This window comes from Castanea sativa, chromosome 10, assembly GCF_040712315.1.
Source record: "Castanea sativa cultivar Marrone di Chiusa Pesio chromosome 10, ASM4071231v1".
NCBI classification, from domain to species: Eukaryota; Viridiplantae; Streptophyta; class Magnoliopsida; order Fagales; family Fagaceae; genus Castanea; species Castanea sativa.
The window spans coordinates 21,289,516-21,312,213 of record NC_134022.1 but is presented as its reverse complement, the minus strand read 5'-3'; the positions used below and the strand labels follow the sequence as shown (position 1 = coordinate 21,312,213).

Below are 22,698 nucleotides of genomic sequence, written 5' to 3'. Positions count from 1 at the left end.
GTGGCAGAGGGAGGGGAGGAGCTAGGGTGACTTTTGAACAAATCCCCTCCCTTATATATTTTTCAAAATAAATAAAATTAACAACACGCTCCTAGGAATTTATAAAAATATGCAACATATTAAGTAAATAATTAATGCATTATTTTTCTCTTATTACTCTTAGGTCATATATAGCCCATTAAATAAAATGTATTTAAAATATATTATTGACATTCAATAAATTTATATAATAATTAATGCATTATTTTTTCTCTTATTACTAGTATACCATGCATAGCTCATTAAACCAAAGTATATTTAATATATATGTTCCTGAGAATAAATAAGTAAATCTTTTTAATATAATCCTCTTTATATATATTTGTAAAAAAAAAACAATTTTCACTTGTTATTTAGAAAATAGAGGTATTGACATTATATTTTTAGTTTTTTATTTTTTAAAGAAACGATAATTTTGAGTTTCAGGGTTGAGAGTTAATATGATTAAAATATAGTTCACAATATACAAACTAAAGATAAAAGATGTCAAACGGCCTTAAGACTCATACCAACATTATGCACATGAGCATTATTAAAAGGAGGTAAATATAAGCAAATTGTGAGCTATCTCTTCTTTTATGTATATATACCAAATTAGCATAATGTATGGATTTGCATGTAGTGTTTGGACTTTGCTAATGAATTTTCTTTATTTAAATTGATAATTTATTGTCAAAAATACCTGGTGCTAGTTGAGTTAATAGAATTTTGAATACAGGTAATTTCGGTATTTGTTATAATATATTTTTTCCCTAATAAAAACATTTATTTAAAATGATCATGAATTTTTAAAATTGATTAGGTGAGAAATAAAAGACACAATTAAACTAATACATGAAGCACACCCAAATCATAAAAACACCATAATTAACCTTCAAATCTAAGTTTCTTAACTCCAACGGTGACTACCATATCTAAAAAAGTGAGCTTTCTTTTTCAGTTTTTCTGTCCAATTCCAACCCTGCATTCCAGCATGGAAATCCCCGCCAACCTAAAAAAAAAAAACACGAAGAAAAATTCAACCACCTGAGAGCGAGGCTGTGAGATATATGTATATATATATATATATATAATATTAAAAGAAAAAAAAAAGAAAAAATAATTTTGATAAAATTACCTCACCTTCCCCTCAAACTCCTAACCATGCTTCTACTCCGCTAACCGAACGTTCATTTTAGAAGTGACACGTCAGCACACCCTAAAATTTGCCACGTGATAGCTATGCCCCACTTGTACGGACAAGCCACCTCGATAGGCTTCACAATATAAATACCCCCATTTCTCAAAGCCCCCACAAGTGTGTGAGACACAAAATCCAAACACAACTCTCTGTTTCTCTCTCTCTCTCTCTCTCTGAGTCCGAAATATCGGCCGATAAATAACATAGTAAAAGTTTCGGTTTTTTGGGGAATCGTTGTTACAGTGAGATTAAGATATAAAGATTTAATATAGATGTTGATGGCGGCTGGGCCAGCTTCACCGACCGATCCAGCGGCGGCGTCACCTGTGGCGTCGGCGGGGCCGGCAATGATCCCGATGCAGAATCCGATGATGATATCGGACTCGTTCGCTCGAGACGCGATTCTCGCGTGGTACCGTGGGGAGTTCGCTGCGGCGAACGCGATCATCGACGCGCTGTGCGCGCACCTGACTCAGTTGGCTGGCGCCGGAGTCGGAGGGGTGGCGTCGTCGGAATATGACGCGGTGTTCGCTGCAATACACCGCCGGAGGCTGAACTGGATCCCGGTGCTCCAGATGCAGAAGTACCACTCCATCGCCGACGTTGCGGTCGAGCTCCGGCGAGTCGCTGCCCCGAAGAAAAAGTACGATACGATCAATGAACAAGATCACGTGGACTCGACCGCCAAGGCCGAGACGAAGAAGAGCGAGGAGGTGAAGGTGGCGAAATTGGATGAGCAAGATCAGAAGGTCGAAGAGGAGGAGCAGAGTGAGAAAATCGAAGAGAAAGTGACGGAAAGTGATGGAAATGTTGGACTTGAGGTTGGTGAAGAAGACGATTCCTCACCAGATAGTGATATCACCGATTCAGGTAAGTGTTTTTGTTTTTATTTTATATAATTATAATTATATATAATTTTTAATTTTTTGTTCTCACATTTGTAAGGATCTGATTAACGTGTGCGCTGAAGTCACGCATTAATCTATTTATTTTTTGTAAAAAGATATCAATATTTATTTATTTTTCTAAAAATAATTAATTAATGTGTACTTTAGTCACACATGAGCAAAATTTAATTTTTAATTATTATGAAAGCGCAAATTTTTATGTTTTATTTTATGTGGCTCTGATGGTTTTTGTAAATTGTAGCTAAAGTTGACTCGGGACGGGAGTGTAGGATCCGTAACGGTACAGCGAAATTCCGCAACAAAATCAGTTTATTTTTACAAAGTCAGTTATAAAAAGTAAAAACACCTATATCTTCGTTTTTAGGCACGCTTGGAAATTAGGTAACCGTTTGGTTGCCGAGAAATAGTAGGAAATGAAAAAGATGCGGCCTTTAAATAGGAGACTTTTTATGTTTGGTAGCTGAGATTTTTATTTTTAAAAAAATAGAAATCTCAGAAAAGTAGAGCTGTACGCCTAGCTGACTTGAGGTTGTACCTTGTACTGTTTTATTATTATTTTGAAGCTTGAAAAAAATGTTATTCGCTTTTCATAGCGTCCAGAAAAATTTATGTGATTTTGATTCAATATTCAAACTCCGCCTGCGAATTTTTCCTGCTTTGACATTGGAATTCAACGGCGTCGTTTGACAAATTGAATTTCTTTCCATTTAGGAAAAAAACAAAGACGACCAATTAAAAATAGAAAAAACAGAGAAATAATAAATAACGATAATAATGTGGTTGATATTGTCCCGAGGTTTAAGTGGGGTTTGAGAAAATCGAGGTGAAACGAATAGACTTTTGGGTGCAATCTGGTGTGTGACAGTTAGTTTCGGTAGTAGCGAATACCATCACGTTGGTGCAATGCAGTGCCTCGAGATGTGTGTAAATGATATTTATTTATAGGCGGCGTGCGATTGCAGCCGTTGGATTTTAATTGCTTTTACGTCACGGGTGCGTGTGTGTGGTGGAAGAGTGTGGTGGGTAGTTGGGGGGTTTTGACCAAAGCTTTGGGGATGCCATTCCCTATGTTAATTTAATGACAAAGTGGGACCCAACTCGGACCGAGCTTGCTGGGTTTACTCAGTTGGTGGTCACTTTAGGTGGACGATCTCATGGAATGGTGGTGCAGGAGGGTAGTTTCAATGACAATTTGATGGTGTTTGGGATTGGGATGCCTCGTATGATTACACTACTGCAAAATTATTAGATATTCGTGAGAGAATAATATTAGGAAAAAGTTAATGGACGTGGAATATTTATAGAAAGAAAAAAAAAAAAAAAAGAGTAATTAATTGTTTTTAATAATTGTTTTTATATTTTTATAAAAATGAGATTAAAATTTTCTTAAATTGATCAATTAACTGGACTCATAATACTGGGTTTGTTTGTTTGTGTTCCACCATTAAAAAAATTCACGAAAAAATCATAATTGCATGAAAATTAGTCAAAAGTTGCCGACTCAACTAATTTGGAATTGATACTTTTTTTCTCTCTCTGATTAATTAAATCTATGATTATATTCACTGTTAATGTATGAAGACACAATATTAGTGAGTATAATAATTATCTGTGTACGTTTGTGTTGCTTTTGTTTGTTGTGGTGTCCTGCCTTTTTTGGCACTTGGTAGATGGGGGGTATAGTGGGCGGGACAGTGGGGCATAGCTTTGCTGTGTTTTTTTTTGTAGAACCAGCTTTGCTGTGTTTGGCAGCAAACAATGTTCCAACTGTTGAGGGAAGCAATAAAAAAGGCCAGTGCTAATTTTTAAATAATGGTCTAATAAGGAATGTGAATTTTATGGGGGAAATTTATATGTTATAGTACTGAGTACTGACAGAGAAATGAGACCCAAAGTGGAACAGAATCATTAGGATTAGCTGTATTTCCATGTGCTGCTTAAGCAACAAAAACAGGTAAGGAAATATATAATTGTTAATTAATTTATTGTTGTCATGAATTTAAAATACGTCCTTTGAGGAAGGAAAATGGCACGCATTTATATCTGGTTAACTTGTAGAAATTCATTTACTTGCATTTATGGTATTTGCCTTCACAAAACTAAATCCTAAATTATTAATGAAGGGTATTAAAGGCTTGATTAACTAGGTTTCACTTTGGACTTTGGAGTATCATTGCCCATAAAAGACAAAAGTAATTATATTGATTATTGATCACGCACATTACATGTTAGGTCCTCCCTCCAACTTTTTTTTTTTTTTAGCAATTTATGAACAGTTTAATTGTAGCATTTTATGCTACCAGAATGGTTTTTGTTTACACTAATTCATTTTTAACGTGCCTTCATTGTTATTACTCTTACTATTATCCAAGAAAAAAAGGTTGCTTTCATTGTTTTGGCAAGTGGCAAGCTCAAAGTGGGTGTTTCTCAGATAATGTTTGTAATAGTGAGAGTCTGGGTGTCTTTCCAATAGTGAATACTGAAAATTGCTTGAATTTGCATTAACTTCCGTAGGTGGTGAAAGATTTTCGTAACAATTTTTCTTGCATAGAAGCAGTGGCGACGCCACTTAGTAGCCAGGGTGTTCCTAGGAACACCCTGGCTTGAATTTTTATTTTTATTTTTATATATAATAATTTTTTTTATTTGTTTACCTTTAAAAAAAAAAAAAGGAACACCCTCAAGCAATATTAGGAACACCCTCAAAATTTTTATGCTAAACAAATTTTGAACTAAAAGACATGCAGAGGCAGGGATGTGTGCACACATGAAGTGTGTGTTTACGCACAGTGGAGTGTGTGCTAGACTCCTAATAGTTAGTAAAAAAAATGAATGAAGCAACTAAACACCAACAATTAATAATTTAATTAACTAATACATTATAAAAGTCAAACAAATTAAATTATGTTAACCTAAACAAAAATTAATAATTTTATAATTTAATAATTAATGAAACAACAATACAACAAATTATAGTTTATAAAAGACAAACAAATTTATGAAACAACTAAACAACAATAATTAATAATTTGATTAATATTTCAAATGAACTTATAGTTTATTGTACCGGTACTTTTGTTCATTAATTTCTTTTCTTTTTTTTTTCCTTTTTTTTTTCTTTTGAGGTTTTTCGGTGTGCAGAATGCAAATTTGTTTTGGTTTTAAGAATTTTTTTTTAAGTACAAACTTCATACTTGCCAAATTTTGAATTGAGGCCAGTATTTACCGAAATGTCCCGAAACATCCGAAATAGATCGAAATGACCCAAAATTTTTTCAAAGTGGAATAGGAACACCCTGAACAAAATTCCTGGAGTCGCCACTGCATAGAAGTCATTATCACACTGACTTTTGTTACATTGACACCAAGTTATCCCCAACAAAACATTAATTAACAATTGATTTTTTAAATTTTATTTCCTTTCATATATCTATTTCTTAATCAGTTATTGTTAACAAATTATTGATCCTAAGTTAGTTGTAATGCTTGGAAATGCAGGTTCTCAAGAAGTGCAGCCTGCTGTAGAAAACGTGGACTTATGTTCTAACCATGAAGACTGTGAGGCACGTCCCGGCCAGATCAAGTTGACAAAAGGTTTCTCAGCTAAGGAGCCAGTGAAAGGGCACATGGCGAGTTCTTTTTTTCACAATTTAACTCACGTTCTTTCCATAGAGAACATGCAATTGAAAGAGTTTGGTTGATGATATTTTGTTGTATATATGCTTTAAAAGTAGAGCAGCAGGCATTTACTGATAGATGGATGATTGCAACTGGCAGGTGAATGTTGTGAAAGGACTAAAGTTATATGAGGACGTCTTCACTGATTCAGAGCTCTGTAAGTTGAATGACTTTGTTAATGAACTCCGCGCATCTGGGCAGAATGGAGAACTCCCAGGTGATTCAAAGCCTCATACTTGGGATTATTGTAATTGGCTTTTGATTGACTTTATGTGACTTCTCTAATTGAATCATTTATATTTAAGATCAAGATTTGAGATCATAAAATTATCTTGCAAAGAACCAACCCAAAATTAGCTGGGATATGACACTTAAATGTGTTGAACTAAGGCCATATAAGCTTAACTAGAGGCAAAGAAAGACTTTGAAGCTAGATATAAATCTGTGCAGTCTTTTTTAACACTGCCTTCTTTAGCACGATGGTTAAAGAAGCTTATCTAGCAAATGGATGATAATTGCTGAATTTTATGGTACACAAAATCTGACTGAATCTTCCTCATGTGCAGGTGAGACCTTTATTTTGTTCAACAAACAGGTGAAGGGCAACAGGAGAGAGCTGATTCAGTTTGGGGTTCCAATTTTTGGGCAAATAAAAGAGGAAGCAACAAGCAACAATCAAACAAGTAAGACTTCTATGATCTAATTGATTTGTTTTGGTTTGTCAAACTTGTGATGTGGTCCTAAAAATGAGAATCGCATAGTTCACTGTAACTTATAAAAGACATGATAATTTATTTATTTTTGTGTTTACAGGCCATATAGAGCCAATTCCAGCTCTTCTCCAAGGTGTCATCGATCACCTTCTGCAGTGGCAACTAATTCCAGAGTACAAAAGACCAAATGGTTGCATCATTAACTTCTTTGAGGAGGTATTCCTATATCTAGCAGCCCTGTCATGTTCACTCCTGTGTTATAGTTTATAGAACATAGCTGCAAAGAGGGCGCTTCATGACATTTGGTCTGTGTTGTAAGCCTTGATTTTTACTTTCAGTACCTTCTAAATAGAGCAACAGCTGAAATCACAAATATCTATTTGTATAGGGGGAATATTCACAGCCATTCCTGAAACCACCCCATTTGGACCAACCCATCTCCACTCTTCTCCTTTCTGAATCAACAATGGCTTTTGGACGTACTCTTGTGAGTGATAATGATGGAAACTACAAAGGGCCACTCATGTTCTCTTTGAAGGAAGGGTATGTACTCAAAATTCTTTGATTTGTTTTACACATTTGGAATTCATGGTTCAAATTCAGAGAGATTGAGCTCATGGCATTTGGCATTTCTCATAGCAGAATGATAAATGAAAATTATCTATGGCCTTCTTTCTCCTGGAACATCTTTATGTCGTAAGTTCAGTCAAATTTGTATCATCAATATCCTAAGATAAAGTACATCCAAATGACCTAGACATTGGCACCTTCATTGCCAATTTTCTAAATTCAACACCATTGAAGTTTACTCAGCCAAGTTAGCAATATCATATTCACACCCTGTAGTATTTATATCACCAACAATGTTTATCTCTTGTGCAAATAATTCTTACTGACCAATTCTATGATAAAATCTGCAGCTCTCTTCTGGTCATGAGGGGAAACAGTGCTGACATGGCTAGACATGTCATGTGCCCTTCTCCTAACAAAAGGACCAGCATCACACTCTTCAGAGTTCGCCCGGAGTCCAATCAATGCCAGTCCCCAACCAGTCCTTCCATGACTGGTGCCATGACTCTCTGGCAACCAGGCGTTCCAAGCCCATATGCAGTCCCAAATGAAGCTCTCAATGGCTATGAGACAACGGACATTATGTCCAGATGGGGAGTTGTTCGTGCTCCAGTGGTCATGTTAGCACCAGTGCGCCCTATGGTGTTGAGCCCCCGAAGGCTTCCTCAAGGTGGCACTGGAGTTTTCTTGCCATGGACTATGGGATCAAGAAAACCTGCAAAGCATCTTCCTCCACGTGCCCAAAAAGGCCGTCTTCTTGCCTTACCTCCTCCTGTTGAAACTCATGTTGCAGAGTCCGCTTCTGAACCAGGCATCAGTGTTTGAGGAAAATTGGTGGGAAGGAAGTAATTCTGTAGCAGGCCTATGTCCAGAGCAACATGAATCAGCAAAAGGTAGAATTCATGTTTGCTTCCTTGCTTTTGAGGAGTTTCTCTTGTTGTAAAAAAAGGAGAAAAGGGTCCAGGTGCTGTTAGAGGAGTTTGTTTTATTTATCACAGTAAAATTAGGCTCTAGTGGTGGTCTCAACACTTTTTCTTGAATGCCAATCATGGTAGAGTTTTAGAGGTAGTTCAGCTTCAAATTTGAGGGGTGTGAATTGGGTCAAGTAAGTTAGAGGCGGAATTTTGTATTATTGCTTATATTTTTCCTTTTCACAGACTAATCAAATCACTTTCTGGTTGTGTTGTTCAGATTTTCCTAGTTCTCTTTTGGATGTGTGAACTAGCCTTTGTGAATGTTTTATTGATTTTTGGATTAGATTATTTGGATTACAGACGTCAATTGCAGTCACAATTCTCTGTGCTAATGACGCTCATATTGTCCTCCCTCTTTGTTATGTTGTGGTATTTAAGTTTGTGCAGATAAATACTCACTGCTTCTAAATTCTAATCCTAAATCAGCATATCTGAAAAGTTATCCAACTTCTGAGAATCTGATTCCCTGTGAATTAAAGTGTAATAGTAAGCCTGAGAGACGAAAATAAAATGTTTTTTGTGTACTGCAGCTAGCAAAGCTTAAGATCTTAACTTTTTAAAATAAGATTAAAAAAAAAATTAAAAATTATCTTCATTTCTCTACACAGTATCTACTTCAATGAATGTGTGTACAGAAGGAAAACTTGCCAAGAAAAGGCATGGTTAACATACCAAGTTAGGTTCTTGCATTAATCATAATATTTACCAATGGTGTTCCAAGTGCTTAAAAAGTTGCAAACGGGTAGTGGCGAAAGCATTAATCATAAAGATCACCAAAACCCGAATGACATAAACATGCGTAACTTAGTCCTAAATCCAGATCAAAAGAAATGGATGCATGGCTTATAGACCTCATGAGGGGATAATTGAATTTTATCCATCAGTCTTTTCTTTTGAAGGCATCCTAAGATTTATAACTAAGTTCAATTGTTCATCCCCGTTGAAATTCTTTTTAAATGGCTGGTTGCTTGCTTTTTAATTTTTATACTTAGCCTGCACAAATTAAGGAACGATTAATTGCACTATTTGATGACTTATGGCCTGTAGTAGTGAACCTTGTGAGATGCCGGTGTTGGAAACAAGAGTGAAGATTGTGAAACGATTCTTGGAAGAGTAGTTTGGAAATTTCAGCCTTTTTCAGCTATTCATTTATGGCAGTGGCGACGCCACTTAGTAGCCAGGGTGTTCCTAGGAACACCCTGGCTTGAATTTTTTTTTTTTTTTATATATAATAATTTTTTTTTTATTTGTTTACTCTTAAAAAAAAAAAAGAACACCCTCAAGCAATATTAGGAATACCCTCAAAATTTTTATGCTAAACAAATTTTGAACTAAAAAACATGCAGAGGCAGGGATGTGTGCACACATGAAGTGTGTGTTTACGCACAGTGGAGTGTGTGCTAGACTCCTAATAGTTAGTAAAAAAAATGAATGAAGCAACTAAACACCAACAATTAATAATTTAATTAACTAATACATTATAAAAGACAAACAAATTAAATTATGTTAACCTAAACAAAAATTAATAATTTTATAATTTAATAATTAATGAAACAACAATACAACAAATTATAGTTTATAAAAGACAAACAAATTTATGAAACAACTAAACAACAATAATTAATAATTTGATTAATATTTCAAATGAACTTATAGTTTATTGTACCGGTACTTTTGTTCATTAATTTCTTTTCTTTTCTTTTTTTCCTTTTTTTTTTTTTTCTTTTGAGGTTTTTTGGTGGAATGCAAATTTGTTTTGGTTTTAAGAATTTTTTTTTAAGTACAAACTTCATGCTTGCCAAATTTTGAATTGAGGCCAGTATTTACCGAAATGTCCCGAAACACCCGAAATAGAAATGACCCAAATTTTTTTCAAAGTGGAATAGGAACACCCTGAACAAAATTCCTGGAGTCGCCACTGATTTATGGCCTGTTTTGGATAGAGGGGGTGGAGAGGAGTAGAGTAGAGTTGGCTAAAAATAAGCTAGTTTTGTGCTAAATCTACTCTATTCTACTCTACTCCCCTTCCCTCCCCTCAACGGACCATTAGGTTGGCTTGGTTTTTTTTTTTTTTTGACTTAAACTCAATCTCAATCTCTAACCCATTCATTCAATATTCTTTTTTGTTCTTTACTCTTGTAAATAGGGTTTGGACTACAGAAAATTGGGTGGTAGGTCCTCAATTCAATTGGGTTGGACTTTGGGGTTGAGTCAGGTGAATGGGGCAGAGAGATGAGGACCAATTTTGGGCAATTTTTGCTATAATGAGTTGAAACTTGATTGCAAAAACTAACTTAGTGCATTTTTGTTAACTCTAGCTCTATTACTATCTTTTATGTTTTTAGTGTAGAGACATCAATCATATATCACATTTGGCGTGTGGAGTCTGGAATAATCAGCTAGTCTTGCTAGAAAGTAGAAACTCTTATAGCCCATTCTTTCAATTGCAACATTTTATAAAAGGGTCACACACTATCATAAAAAGGGTTTAAAATGGTAGATTGATGTTAAAGATATTACAAATTTTACTACTATATAAGGTTGTAACAATTGATGTTTCATTGATTGAAAAAAAAATCAAACAATTAATTATTAAGTGGTTGAAACCTACCAATCAAGAATTCGTAGCAGTATTCCAAATTGTGTATTAATTTTACCCATAGTTATCATTTTGAATTTTGGAGGACATTGAAGGTGATGAACCAAAAATGAACCAAAAGCCTCATTTATTTTCTCGGCTTTGTAATTTACATAGTAAATTCTAATCAAATAAGCCAAAAAGGCAGTTTGATTCCATGTTTGCCAACATCGTCACATAAAACTTTTTAAAGTAAAAGAATATCTTTAGTGTCCACTTATATTTATGTATTCAAATTTAAGCATACTAATTCATACTTTTTTTTTTTTTATAGAAAACAAAATAAAATCCATTCATAAAAAGAAAAAGAAAATCCAAAACTGAGGAGTACATGAAGGTGAAGCCTTCATTTTCCTTCAGTTTTTTGTTTGAGAATTCCTATATATATATATATATATATATATATATATATATATATATATATATATATATATATATATATATATATAAAAACTGCCGTCAACTTCTTCATTCTTCTCCTTCTTCTTGTTCCACCACAGCTCCATCTTCTTTTTGAGCTAGAAGAAAAATAAGATCAGCAGCTCAAACACTTGCTCTCCGACAGCAAACAACATTCTCTTGAAGAATGTAAAACTAACTGTGCGTACCCAAAAAGTGGCTATTGGGCCCAACCTCTATTTGGGCTCACAATCTATTTGTATTGTGAGCTTTGGATTTCCTACCTATGCCCGGCCAGCCAAGTACCCTTATTTTCTCTAATCTTTGGACCTCTCAAAATTGCTCCCCCTTTTTCTCTCAAAATGGTCACCCTCTTTTCTCAATCTTTACTCTCAAATTGCCAACCCCCTCTCTCAAATTCTCATCTCTTATTTATAGCCCAAGGCTAGTTGAAGAGTTATGATTATTTTCGTGGTGAGTGAGAAGAAAGGTTCAATGCTATTATCCTTAAGTGAGTGTTTAGTTGGGAGTGGGAGGTGGTGAGAGTGGCATTGGAATTGGTTCTACTGTTAAAAAGACTGCCCGGCAACGATACTCCGTAGGTGATGCCGAGCATCCTAGGACTCATCTTCCTGGGAAATTGCATTCCCCGACCAGGTAGGATCTCACCTTCGCCGTTCATGTCACGAATGGCTTTATCTCGTGGTTTTGGGCTTGTGATGGGCGTCAAAGCTTGCCTGGGCCAAGTTTATGGGCCCAATAGTACACAAAATTGCGCACGGTGTCCTAAGACCCAAGGTCCAACAAGCCCAAGGTCCTACACGTGGGGCGCCATTAAGATGGGTTTTATGAATATTAGGCTTAAGGGGAAGTAACGTCCCGTACAATAGCCCCCCCTTGATCCGTGCCCGGCCCCTGGGCACGAATCAAGGACTAAGTGCCAAGCGCTATCCAAGAAATCCTACAGGCAAATATGGGGCGGTTTAAAAGACTCATTAATGCGCCCTAAAAAGGTGTGTGGCATCAGACTGTTGGCTCAACTGTCATCATTATTTGACGGTTCGTGAACCGAGGCGACACGCATGTGGCAGTTGAGATGGGGATTCGTGGGGTTTCCCGCCTCCCATTCATTAAAGGTCATTCATCCCCCTTATTTGGCTCCTATAAATAGTTCCTTCTGAGTCCCTGCTTCACTTTTACATTCCTCCATTCTCCAAACTACCTCTCTGCCAAGCATACTGCTATCGTGTGCTCATCTCTCAGTCAAGAACACCACTCCTTCCTAGACCCCCAAAGTAAGTTTTCTCCGCCTTTCCTTTCATTTCCTCTTCTTTTTCGACATTCTTTCAATCTTAGTTTAGGAATGGGTTATTCCCACCTTCTATCTTCAGAGGCGTCCTTGGCCAACTTTAAGGCTGCCTACAATGCTCTTGGGGACGTCGATATCGCCTACTGTCACGAGGGTGATATCAAACTCCGTAGGCGCACCGGCGTAAACACCGTCTTTTTCCCTTTGATGGTCATTCTTGAGGGTGGGGTTAGGTTCCTGGTCGACCCCCTTGTCGTTGGTACCCTTAGATTTTACGATCTGTGTCCCGACCAACTCGCTTCCAATTTTTACCGAGTGGTGAGTTATGTGAGTAGGTTAAACCACATATTTGGTCTGTAGTTAAACCACCACGACATTAACTTCATGTATAGTCTATGCGGAAACATTAGGTCCGATTATTACTTAAAGACCAGAGATATGCGGGTACGACTGATATCGTGCCAGCCCGATTTGAACAAAAACTCGGCGGGGGAATTTGTTTGGGTGAGTGGCAATTGGTTTGCCAACGAGCTCCCCTGCCTGTTCTCGCCGTGTAATTTTGGTCGGTACTGAGAGCCTTCATTTGCATTAAGTCTACGTCTTTTAGTTGTTTACTTGCCAAGCTAATCGTTCTTTTTTGTTGATTTGCTGCAAGATCAAAAGGGTTCTTGCCAGATCTCCGGGTTGTAAACATTCGGGATCTTAATTTCGTACTTAGATCAGAAATTTTTGTTCATACGGATGGACAACTCCGAGCATCCCATTTGATTCTCGGTTTCGTACTCGTATACACGACCTGGCAATCATTCGGCTAGGCTTTGCTTGTAGATAGTCCACTCCTCTCGTACATAGACGTACGACACTCAAATTTCCTCCTGCCCTCACTCACCGTTAGTGAAGCTCGGGATCTTGGTCCCCAGTACACTGTTGCTGACGATCTTGCGTTGGTGAGGGACGAGTCCGCCGAGCGTGTGTCCCAAAGTTGTAAGAGACCTGTAGCCGTTGAACAGCCTAAATCCCCTGCCCCAGTAGCTGAGAAAGAAACAGCCGAGTTGATTAGTACTTCGAGCGCCAAAGCCAACCAAGCAGAGAAGATGGTGAAGCAAATAACAATAACACTCGCTCAATTTTTTCCCGGCGCCAGCCCCGCGGCTCAACCTCAACTCCCCTAAGGAAAGGGTCAGACTCCTGCTGGTGAGGGCAAGAAAAGGAAGAGCACCACCGAGAAAACCACTCTTGTCACGGGTGACGCTCCATCGAAGACCCCACCCCACGCAAAAGGTGGGCCCAAGATCTAGGAGTCGATTGGTGTTTCTCAACCGGTGGTCCAGGTCGGGACCAATGTGGCATCCTCTTCCCAGCCCGAGGTGGGTTGGTAGCCTGTCTTTAGATTAGGCGACAAGCCTTTGTCGGCGACCGCCAGTGAACGGACGTGGGCACAAGGCGAAGAGGGGCGGGTTGCCCAGAGCCTGGCGCAGGGTCTCTTTCTGCCCAAGGATGCTCACTTCCTCTCGGAAGGTGACGACAAGTCGCTAGCTAGGCAGCTGCAGTGGCACACCATTGCGGTAATTTTCTATTTCCTTTTCTTTCACGTGTTGCAATATGTAGGTATCTTTCTCGTCTGATCGTTCTATCATTGTCATGTTATCAGGCCGTGCAGCTGACTTACATCATTGATAAGAGATTAAAAGAGGCTACCTATGTCATTGATCGGGAGAAGGCGCAGAAAGACGTTGTTGAGGCCACGACCAAGGAGAAGGGCGAAACTGCTAAGACTTCTGAGAGAAAAGCAAGAGATGCTGAGAAAGCTCGATTGGCGGCAGAGAGCAAGCTGACAGACATGGTGACTAAACTAGGTGAGACTGAGCTCAAACTGGCGATGACAGACAGCCTAAATTTGACCCAAGTCGACCAGATCGCTGACTTGAAAGAAGCCCTTGAAGCCTATGAGGATAAGTGGTATAACGCAGGCTTTACAGAGGCTGAAAATTCTATGGAGCCTATTGTTCACCAAGCCTGACATTATGGGTTCAGGGAGGGGTGGTTGGCTGCCCTTTAAGCAATGGGAGTGGCTGATGATTCTCCATTGTGGAATCCCGAGCAAATCCCCTATCCAGCCCCTCCCCCCTGTTCAGAGTCAAACTGGTGCCGCAGACGAGGAAGATACCCCTAGCATGAGGGATCTAGTGCGGGCGATTGACTCCCATGTAGAGATGGTTGATTTGGAGATCACCAGCAACGTTCGTATTGAAGCCGCAAATATTCAAACCCAGACGCCCACTTTAGTCCAAATAGCCGAGGATGTACTCGGGCAACTTGCTACTCAGCCTCAACCTACCGACCTTGTTGCATGAAGATTTAGTTTTTGTTTAAGTTATTTACTTGTTATATATTTGGTAAGCCTAGGTCGTTGGGCTGTGGCGATGAAACAATTTCTTTAACTTTTGAATTGCTTTAATTAATCTTGTTGAGATGGAAGTTGTGTGCTTTTCTCCTTTCTCTCTCTCCCCCCCCTTTACTTTTAAACACATTTATGCTTGTTGGTAATTACCGAGTTTACACATGACTGAGGTCAATTTGCTCATCATACCTTACTTTCTCACTTATGGTGGCGGGGAACCCATATCGGGTTGACTTGTTTTAATTCATGGTTGCCACCCGCTCATTAATAAAGATCGGATCGATGACAGGTTTCAAATCTTGGATATAGCTTCAGCTTAGGTTTTCGAATGCCCGGTGAGGGAGATTGAACCGAGGGGAGATTTCCATTCTTAGGATACTTTAGTGTAAGGTTTTCACCTGCTCAGTGATGAAGATCGAACCAAGGATAGGTTTCTGTCTTTAGGATATTTTAGTCTAAGGTTTCCACCCGCTCGATGATGAAGATCGAATTGAGAACAGGTTTTTGTCCTTAGGATACTTTAGTTTAAGGTTTCCACCCTCTTAGTGATGAAGATCGAATCGAGAACATGTTTCTATCCTTAGGATACTTTACTTTCCTCTGCACACATATTAATCGGGGTAAATGAGTTGAAAATGAAGGAATCATAAGAACGAATACACCTGCATGGATAAACATCGCTTTTGTATGAATTAACAGTATGCACATATAATACTACACTCAACAGGTACCACCGCGAATTGATAACTAGAGATAAAATTTCTTCAGATTGTGGACATTCCATGGCCGGGGGAGTGGTCTCTCGGCTAGATCCTCCAAAAAATACGCCCCAACGCCCGCAATGGCGGTAATCCTGTACAGCCCTTCCCAAGTTGGTGCCAGCTTCCCTGCGTTGATGTCTCATGTATTCCCTACTACCTTTCGAAGTACTAGATCTCCTACGGTAAACTCCCTTCTCCTCACGCTTCCGTTGTATCTTCGGGCGAGCTTCTGCCGATATTCTGCCAGCCGAATGGTCGCCACTTCTCGGTGTTCTTCCAATAAGTTTAGCTGTCGGAACATCAATTCTTCATTCTCGGCTAGAGTGAATCCCGTAACCCGGGCGCTGCATAGGTTTACCTTAGCTGGTATGACAGCCTCTGTTCCGAAAGTTAGAGAAAATGGGGTCTCTCTCGTGGATCTCCTCGGGGTCGTCCGGTATGCCTATAGCACGCTAGGCAATTCCTCGGCAAACTTACCTTTGGCGCCCTCTAACCTTTTCTTTAATCCGTTAACGATGGCCTTATTGGTGGCTTCAGCTTAGCCGTTACTCTGCGAGTATGTCAGGGTAGAATACCAGTTCTTGATGCCAAGATTGTTACAAAATTCGCGGAAGTCTTTGTTGTTGAACTGCAACCCATTGTCTGACACAAGGGACTTTGGCACTCCAAATCTTGTTATAATGTTTCTCCATACAAACTTCTTGACATCTACATCCCGGATGTTTGCCAGTGCCTCCGCTTCTACCCACTTCGTGAAGTAGTCCACTGCCACCAACACAAATCTTCGGTTGCCTGTTGCCCGTTGCCAGAGGAAAATGTCCAACTATGTCTAGCCCCCACTGGGCAAAAGGCCACGGGCTACTAATAGGATTCAAGTTCCTAGTAGGTTGGTGGATCGTCGGGGCGTGCCTTTGACATTGCTCGCACCTACGTAGGAGATCACCACAACTACGTAGGAGATCCCCACAAACGGCGCCAATTGTGCGTACCCAAAAAGTGGCTGTTGGGCCCAACCTCTATTTGGGCTCACAATCTATTTGTATTGTGGGCTTTAGATTTCCTACTATGGGTGGTTCTATGCCCGGCCACCCAAGTACCCTTATTTTCTCTACTCTTTGGACCTCTCAGAATTGCTTCCCCTTTTTCTCTTAAAATGGTCACCCTCTTTTCTCAGTCTTTACTCTCAAATTGCCAACCCCCTCTCTCAAATTATCATCTCTTATTTATAGCCCAAGGCTAGTGGAAGAGTTATGATTATTTTTGTGGTGAGTGGGAAGAGAGGTCCAATGCTATTATGTTAAATGGGTGTTTAGTTGGGAGTGGGAGGTGGTGAGAGTGGCATTGGAACTGGTTCCACCGTTAGAGGGATTGCCCGGCAGCGATACTCCCTAGGTGATGCTGAGCATCCTAGGACTCATCTTCTTGGGAAATTGCATTCCCCGACTAGGTAGGATCTCACCTTCGCCATTCATGTCACAAATGGCTTTATCTCGTGGTTTTGGGCTTTTGATGGGCGTTAAAGCTTTTCCTGGGCCGAGTTCGTGGGCCCAATAGTACACGCAACTACGCACGGTGTCCTAAGACCTAGAGTCCAACAAGCCCAAGGTCCTACGTGTGGGGCTCCATTAAGATGGGTTTTATGAATATTGGGCTTAAGGGGAAGTAACGTCCCGTACACTAACCATCTTGATCACAGCTAGATGAAAGTCGACGTTAAAGTACATGAGCAAGTCGGACAGTATTTTTCAAATCCTAGAGGAGAAACTTGGAGAAAGTCCCTCAGTAATGACCTCGGTGGGTATGATTTTTTTTAATTGATTGAAAAAAATCAAACAATTAATTATTAAGTGGTTGAAACCTACCAATCAAGAATTTATAGTAGTGGTTCCAGTTAGCACAACTGGTAAAGTCTCTGATGGTTGAATAAGAAATCTGGGATTCAATCTCCGCCTACACCAAAAACTGACTGGTGTCTTGGTCTGATGATAAAGAGCATCATCAGAAGCGGACGACATAAGTTGAAATTCTCTCTCAAAAAAAAAAAAAAAAAAAATTTCATAGTACCTTTAGTGTATTCAAATTGTATAATAATTTTACCCAAAGTTATCATCATGAATTTTGGAGGACATGAAGGTGATGAACCAAGAATGAACCAAAAGCTTCATTTATTTTCTTGGCTTTTTAATTTACATAGTAAATTCTAATCAAATAAGCCAAAAAAGCAATTTGATTCCACGTTTGCTAACATCATCATATAAAACTAATTATTAAAGTAAAAGAGTATGATATTCGCTCCGGATGATAGCTCTTTATAATCAGAGCAATACACCAATTAGTTTGCAGGGATTGAACTTCATATCTCTTATTCAACCATAAAAAACTTTACCAGTTGTGTTAACTTAATGTTAGATATATTACAAATTTTACTACTCTGAAAGCTGTATTAATCATTGTTTCTTTGATTTTTGTGTTTTATATGGTGAATTTGTATTACCTTTACTTTTGTATCTCCTAAGCCTCGAAATTATTGAAATTTTTATTCAAATTATTTCTTAGGAGGCATGAATTACCTCAAATCAATTGAAATGAATTTCAAAATTTGATATATGTTTTAAGATGGATTATTCAAGTAAGAATTCAGATTATTTGCAAAATTAACTACGAGGAGAATAAATTGCAATATTGAGTTTGTTAGAGCAACCACATCAGTAGTTGCAAAAATTTGCAAAATACAAAAAAGTGCTCAATTTTGCACATTTTAACTCAAAAAATACATACATCAGTACTTGTAAAAACGTGCAAATATACAAAATTGCTACAGTAACTGTGCATATATGCACGGTTACTATTCATGTGCAAATGATTTTTTTATTCTTTTTTTCTCTCTCCCATCATGTTGCTCTCTCATTTGTTTTCTTCTCACAACAAAGAAAGAAAAATGTGGATGGGCCCATGTGGGTAGTGGTTTGTTTGATATAATGAAAAATTAAAGAAATATTATTATTTAAGTAAAATAGATGATAGAATAGATAAATTGATGTGGATTTTTTTTGTAAAAATAAGTATGTAAAAAAAAAAAAAAGTATGTTTATCTTGCAAAATAGACAAAAATTTTGTAAGGACTAATCCGGCCGCTCTTATGCCATTCTTTAAGGAGCAAGGTTAGGTATTCAAAAAAAAAAAAAAAAAGTCCAATTTTTTAGCACTAGACAAGACGGGTTTTATTGAAAGGCTAGCTTAGTCCAAAGCCATGGAATGTACGAAGCCCGATTGTGGAAGCTTGCTAAATGTTCCCCAGTCTATTATTCTCATCTTTCCCTAAGCGGTCCATGTCTTTGGGAAAATTTAACAATTGTGGACTGGTTTGGACTTTGGATGACAAAGAGGGGATTCCTTTTTACCTAGTTTTGGGCTAAAAGGGCAACTTTACAAATGGGTTTGAGAGCATTTACAAAGACCCTTGAGTCCATGAGCCATGTACTGTATACACATAGAACTTGGTTGTATTGTATCTCCTACATGTGTGTTCGTCCCTGTCAATTTCAAATCCACAATAAATAGTTAATACTAGTTGACATGATAACACAAATTTAACAGTTTCAGATGATACCAATCCTCTTAGTAACAAACTAAATGGAACTAAATCAACCGAATTGCCTTAATTAGTATAAAACCATATCAACACAATTTCCCACAAATCTCACTACTCATCTCTAGTTTTGTTAATACTCGTTGACCAAAATAGATTTTCTCTTAAACTAAAGGAATTAAAAAATTCCTCCAAGCTACTATAAAGGTCCGAGAAGACCCATCATTAACACATCTTATCTAACTCCAATATTCATGGATGTGTGTATAATCAAGCTCCTGTGTGCAACATTCAGCAGATGCAAGCACCATCATTTCATGCCTCTGGCAGCATAGACGAGATGTCCTTTTTCGCCTTTCTCACCCAAACACCCCCCCCCCCCCCCCCCCCCCCCACGTTGGAAAATGTTTGAAGAGAAACTTTTCAAACTTCTCTTATATCTTTTTATCAAATGTGAATTTTAAAAATCAAACTGTTAGATCGCATATTCTATATATTCTTAATATACACGTCAATTTTCTTTCAAAATGTGTTATTTATTATTCGATCAATAAACTTATTTTTTATGCATAACTTCTTACCGCAAAAACTTGAAATTTAAACATGATAACATTATTGTGTTTCTGTTGAGCCTCTTAATAAAAGGTTCAAATCAGGAACATGATCCAATGATTATCTGCTGCATTACACGTTTTAAGAGATGCAAGAGTGCATGTAAGAGTTTCTGAACTAGCCTTAAATGCTAATACTATCCTTGTTGAGGATTAATACTCAGATATTTTGCTGCCATTGAAAGCATAACTTACTGATCATATCTCATACTTATCAGAAATTATATTTATATATATATATTTTTTATACATATATTTTTTTATACATAATACAAATTCTATTTTAGTTTAATCTAAGTATATATGTGCGTAAAACTTCTTCTTAAAGGCTTGAACCACCAATCCTTACTCCCCACATCTCACAAACACTTATCGTAATAAATTCTAGCATCCAGAATGTCTGTTTTGAGTGTAAATGCTTCAAAAGCATGAATTTAATGGGTCACAAGGATCCTTGAAATGGAAACAATGTACTCGCCAAACATAACCTTAAATCTTCACTTTATTTATCAGAGCATCCAATAGAGTAATAAAAATAAAAATAAAGACAGACAACAAGCTCAGAAGAAAACACCACATATCAGAAATGTGGATCAGACACTGAAAGTTCAAGAATATCTGAAACGTGAAGGATTATCGTGCTAATAGATATAACCTGATCAACCCTTGTATCAGAAATTCAGAATTCAATAAATATCAACAGAGAATCCAAATTACTAATAGATACAATCAAATGAAGAGGAATATTATTATGGACATTGTTGCTTCAACCCCATACATTAAGAGATACACAATCACAGTTTCATTTTGAAGTTTAAACCAACTAAAGAAGAGAACCCAAAAAAAAAACACCATTGTATATCACATTTTCAGAAACACAAATGGAGGAAAATAGAACAGAATGGGAAATGAGATATATTTATAAGAATGAAAAACATAAACGTATAAGCTGTAATTAAGCTTTAGCATGCTCGTCATCATCTTCAATATCCCAACTCAAGTCTTCCTCTTCTTCTGTGGCACTCAGCCGCTTCCGCACATGAGCTCTGTTGGGGCTTCCGCCATGAGTTGCTTTCTTCTCATCAATGCTGCTAAGATCCTCAATCTCATCCCACCCAAGGTCATCTTCCTCGGGCATTGAGGGTTGAGTTGAAACCACAGAAAAGTCACTATCTTTACAAGACTCACCTGAGGCGGCCTTTCCGTCTGAAACCACCTTCTCATCAGATTTCAATACCAAATCATTCTTATTCACCTCAGAATCCCCTCCCAAACGCATTTTCTCATCAGACTCCTTATCACCACTTGATTCCCCAACACTCCCCTTCCTTCCCTCCTCCAAATCAGAACTCTTCTCGCCTGCCTCACCTTGCAATTCCTCGACAGCAGCCTCCTTCTCCTTCACACTTTTCTCATCACCTTTACCCCTCAATTCCCTCCTCTCCTCCCCTTTCACGACTACATCATTACCCTCTTCACCAACATTTCCCATTTCCTCCACATTGGAACTCTTTTTCACCACTTGAACCCCCGACTCCTTGCCCTCACTACCCACTTCCCTATTCTTCATTACCTCCACCTTTGCCACCACATTATTCTCCTCCACCCCTTCCTCCTCATCATCATCATCATCGACATCCCAACTCAAATCCTCCTCCTCCCTTGAAATTGCGCGCTTCACAAGATTAGCCCTAACATCCTCAGCTTGCTTGACCTTATAAACCCTATAAAAATACCTACACCAAAATGTGTCATGATCCACAGTATTGGGAACAACCCTTTTGTACACACTCTCCACAACCCCATTTTCTTCCATCAGAACCTCAACTTCCTCACTCTTCCCCCCCAAATCAAACCCTAATTTCCACTTATTATAATCACCCAAATCCTCAGGTTCCTCACAGTACGTGCTATCCTCACCCTGAATTACACGAACCTGAGCCTCAAACCTACTGTAAGGCTTCGAATTCAAGCCCAATTGTTTGCTACTATTACTATTAGTAGAACTATTGTTGTTATCAGAATCAGATTCAAGATCATCGGCTAGGATTGCGTCCTTACCTTGGGAGATGATCTGGGCCGTCCCTTTGATCACAGAGGTACCAATCTCGTCGATAACGTGGCTGACATTCTCCAATGACCCATGTGCCACCTCGATCTCCTTCTTCAGACCCGACCCGAATTCCTTGAGGTCACGACGGTAGGTCTCGATGACAGACTCGGATTTGGTGGTTAGGGTTTTGATCAGACCCCCAAAGCTCCAACCACCACTGCCGCCAATAGTCGGAGAATTAGGATTTGGAGGAGGATTGGGATCTGGGTCGGTTTGGTTTACGGGTTCTGGAGAATCGGGTCGTGGAGGGTCCGGTGGGTCGTCGGCGAATACGGCTTTGAAGAAATCCATGCGAGAGATAGAGAGATATCAGATATGTCTTTGTCTATGTAAATGAAAAAATAGGAGAAAGATAGATAGATAAAACAACGTTTGTTTGCTTGTGTTGTGTTGTGTTGGGTTTTTGTTTTTGTGAATTTCAGCACAGGTGGAGGACTAAAGAAAAGAGGTTGTTGTCTCTGGATGTGGATTTTGCTATAGTGCACAGGGTGCATAGTGCGCACCCACTGGGAAGGGGCCAAGATTGGAAATTACCCCCGTTTGCCAAATAATATAATTAATAGGCGCTGTTATAAAACTATATTTTTTACTAACATCTCGAGTTTGAAAGACTCGATTTAGTGCTTATAAATCGAGTCTCAAAGGCTCGGTTTTAGTATTTTGATCACGTTTGATTTGGTATTTTTTTCACGTAGCGTTTACTTGGAAATCGAGTCTCTAAGACTCAATTTATAAATCGAGTCTCAAAGGCTCGGTTTCAGTGTTTTGATCACGTCTGATTTGGTATTTTTTTCACGTAGCGTCTACTTGGAAAT

The 22,698-nt window shown here is 38.4% G+C and overlaps 2 protein-coding genes across 2 annotated transcripts; one reads left to right on the top strand and one right to left on the bottom strand.

Moving 5' to 3' along the window:
* The first annotated feature begins 1,334 nt into the window (after nt 1-1,334).
* Nucleotides 1,335-8,391, top strand: LOC142613440 (RNA demethylase ALKBH10B-like). Its single transcript, XM_075785805.1, has 7 exons — nt 1,335-2,089; nt 5,626-5,756; nt 5,905-6,022; nt 6,372-6,488; nt 6,619-6,734; nt 6,907-7,061; nt 7,439-8,391. The coding sequence occupies exons 1-7, from the start codon at nt 1,492-1,494 to the stop codon at nt 7,911-7,913; spliced, it is 1,710 nt and encodes a 569-aa protein (XP_075641920.1). The 5' UTR covers nt 1,335-1,491; the 3' UTR covers nt 7,914-8,391.
* Nucleotides 8,392-20,494: 12,103 nt separating this feature from the next.
* On the bottom strand, nt 20,495-22,327 carry LOC142613837 (uncharacterized). Its single transcript, XM_075786348.1, has one exon. It carries the CDS (start codon nt 22,172-22,174, stop codon nt 20,726-20,728), a length of 1,449 nt encoding a protein of 482 aa, XP_075642463.1. The 5' UTR covers nt 22,175-22,327; the 3' UTR covers nt 20,495-20,725.
* Nucleotides 22,328-22,698: the final 371 nt, after the last annotated feature.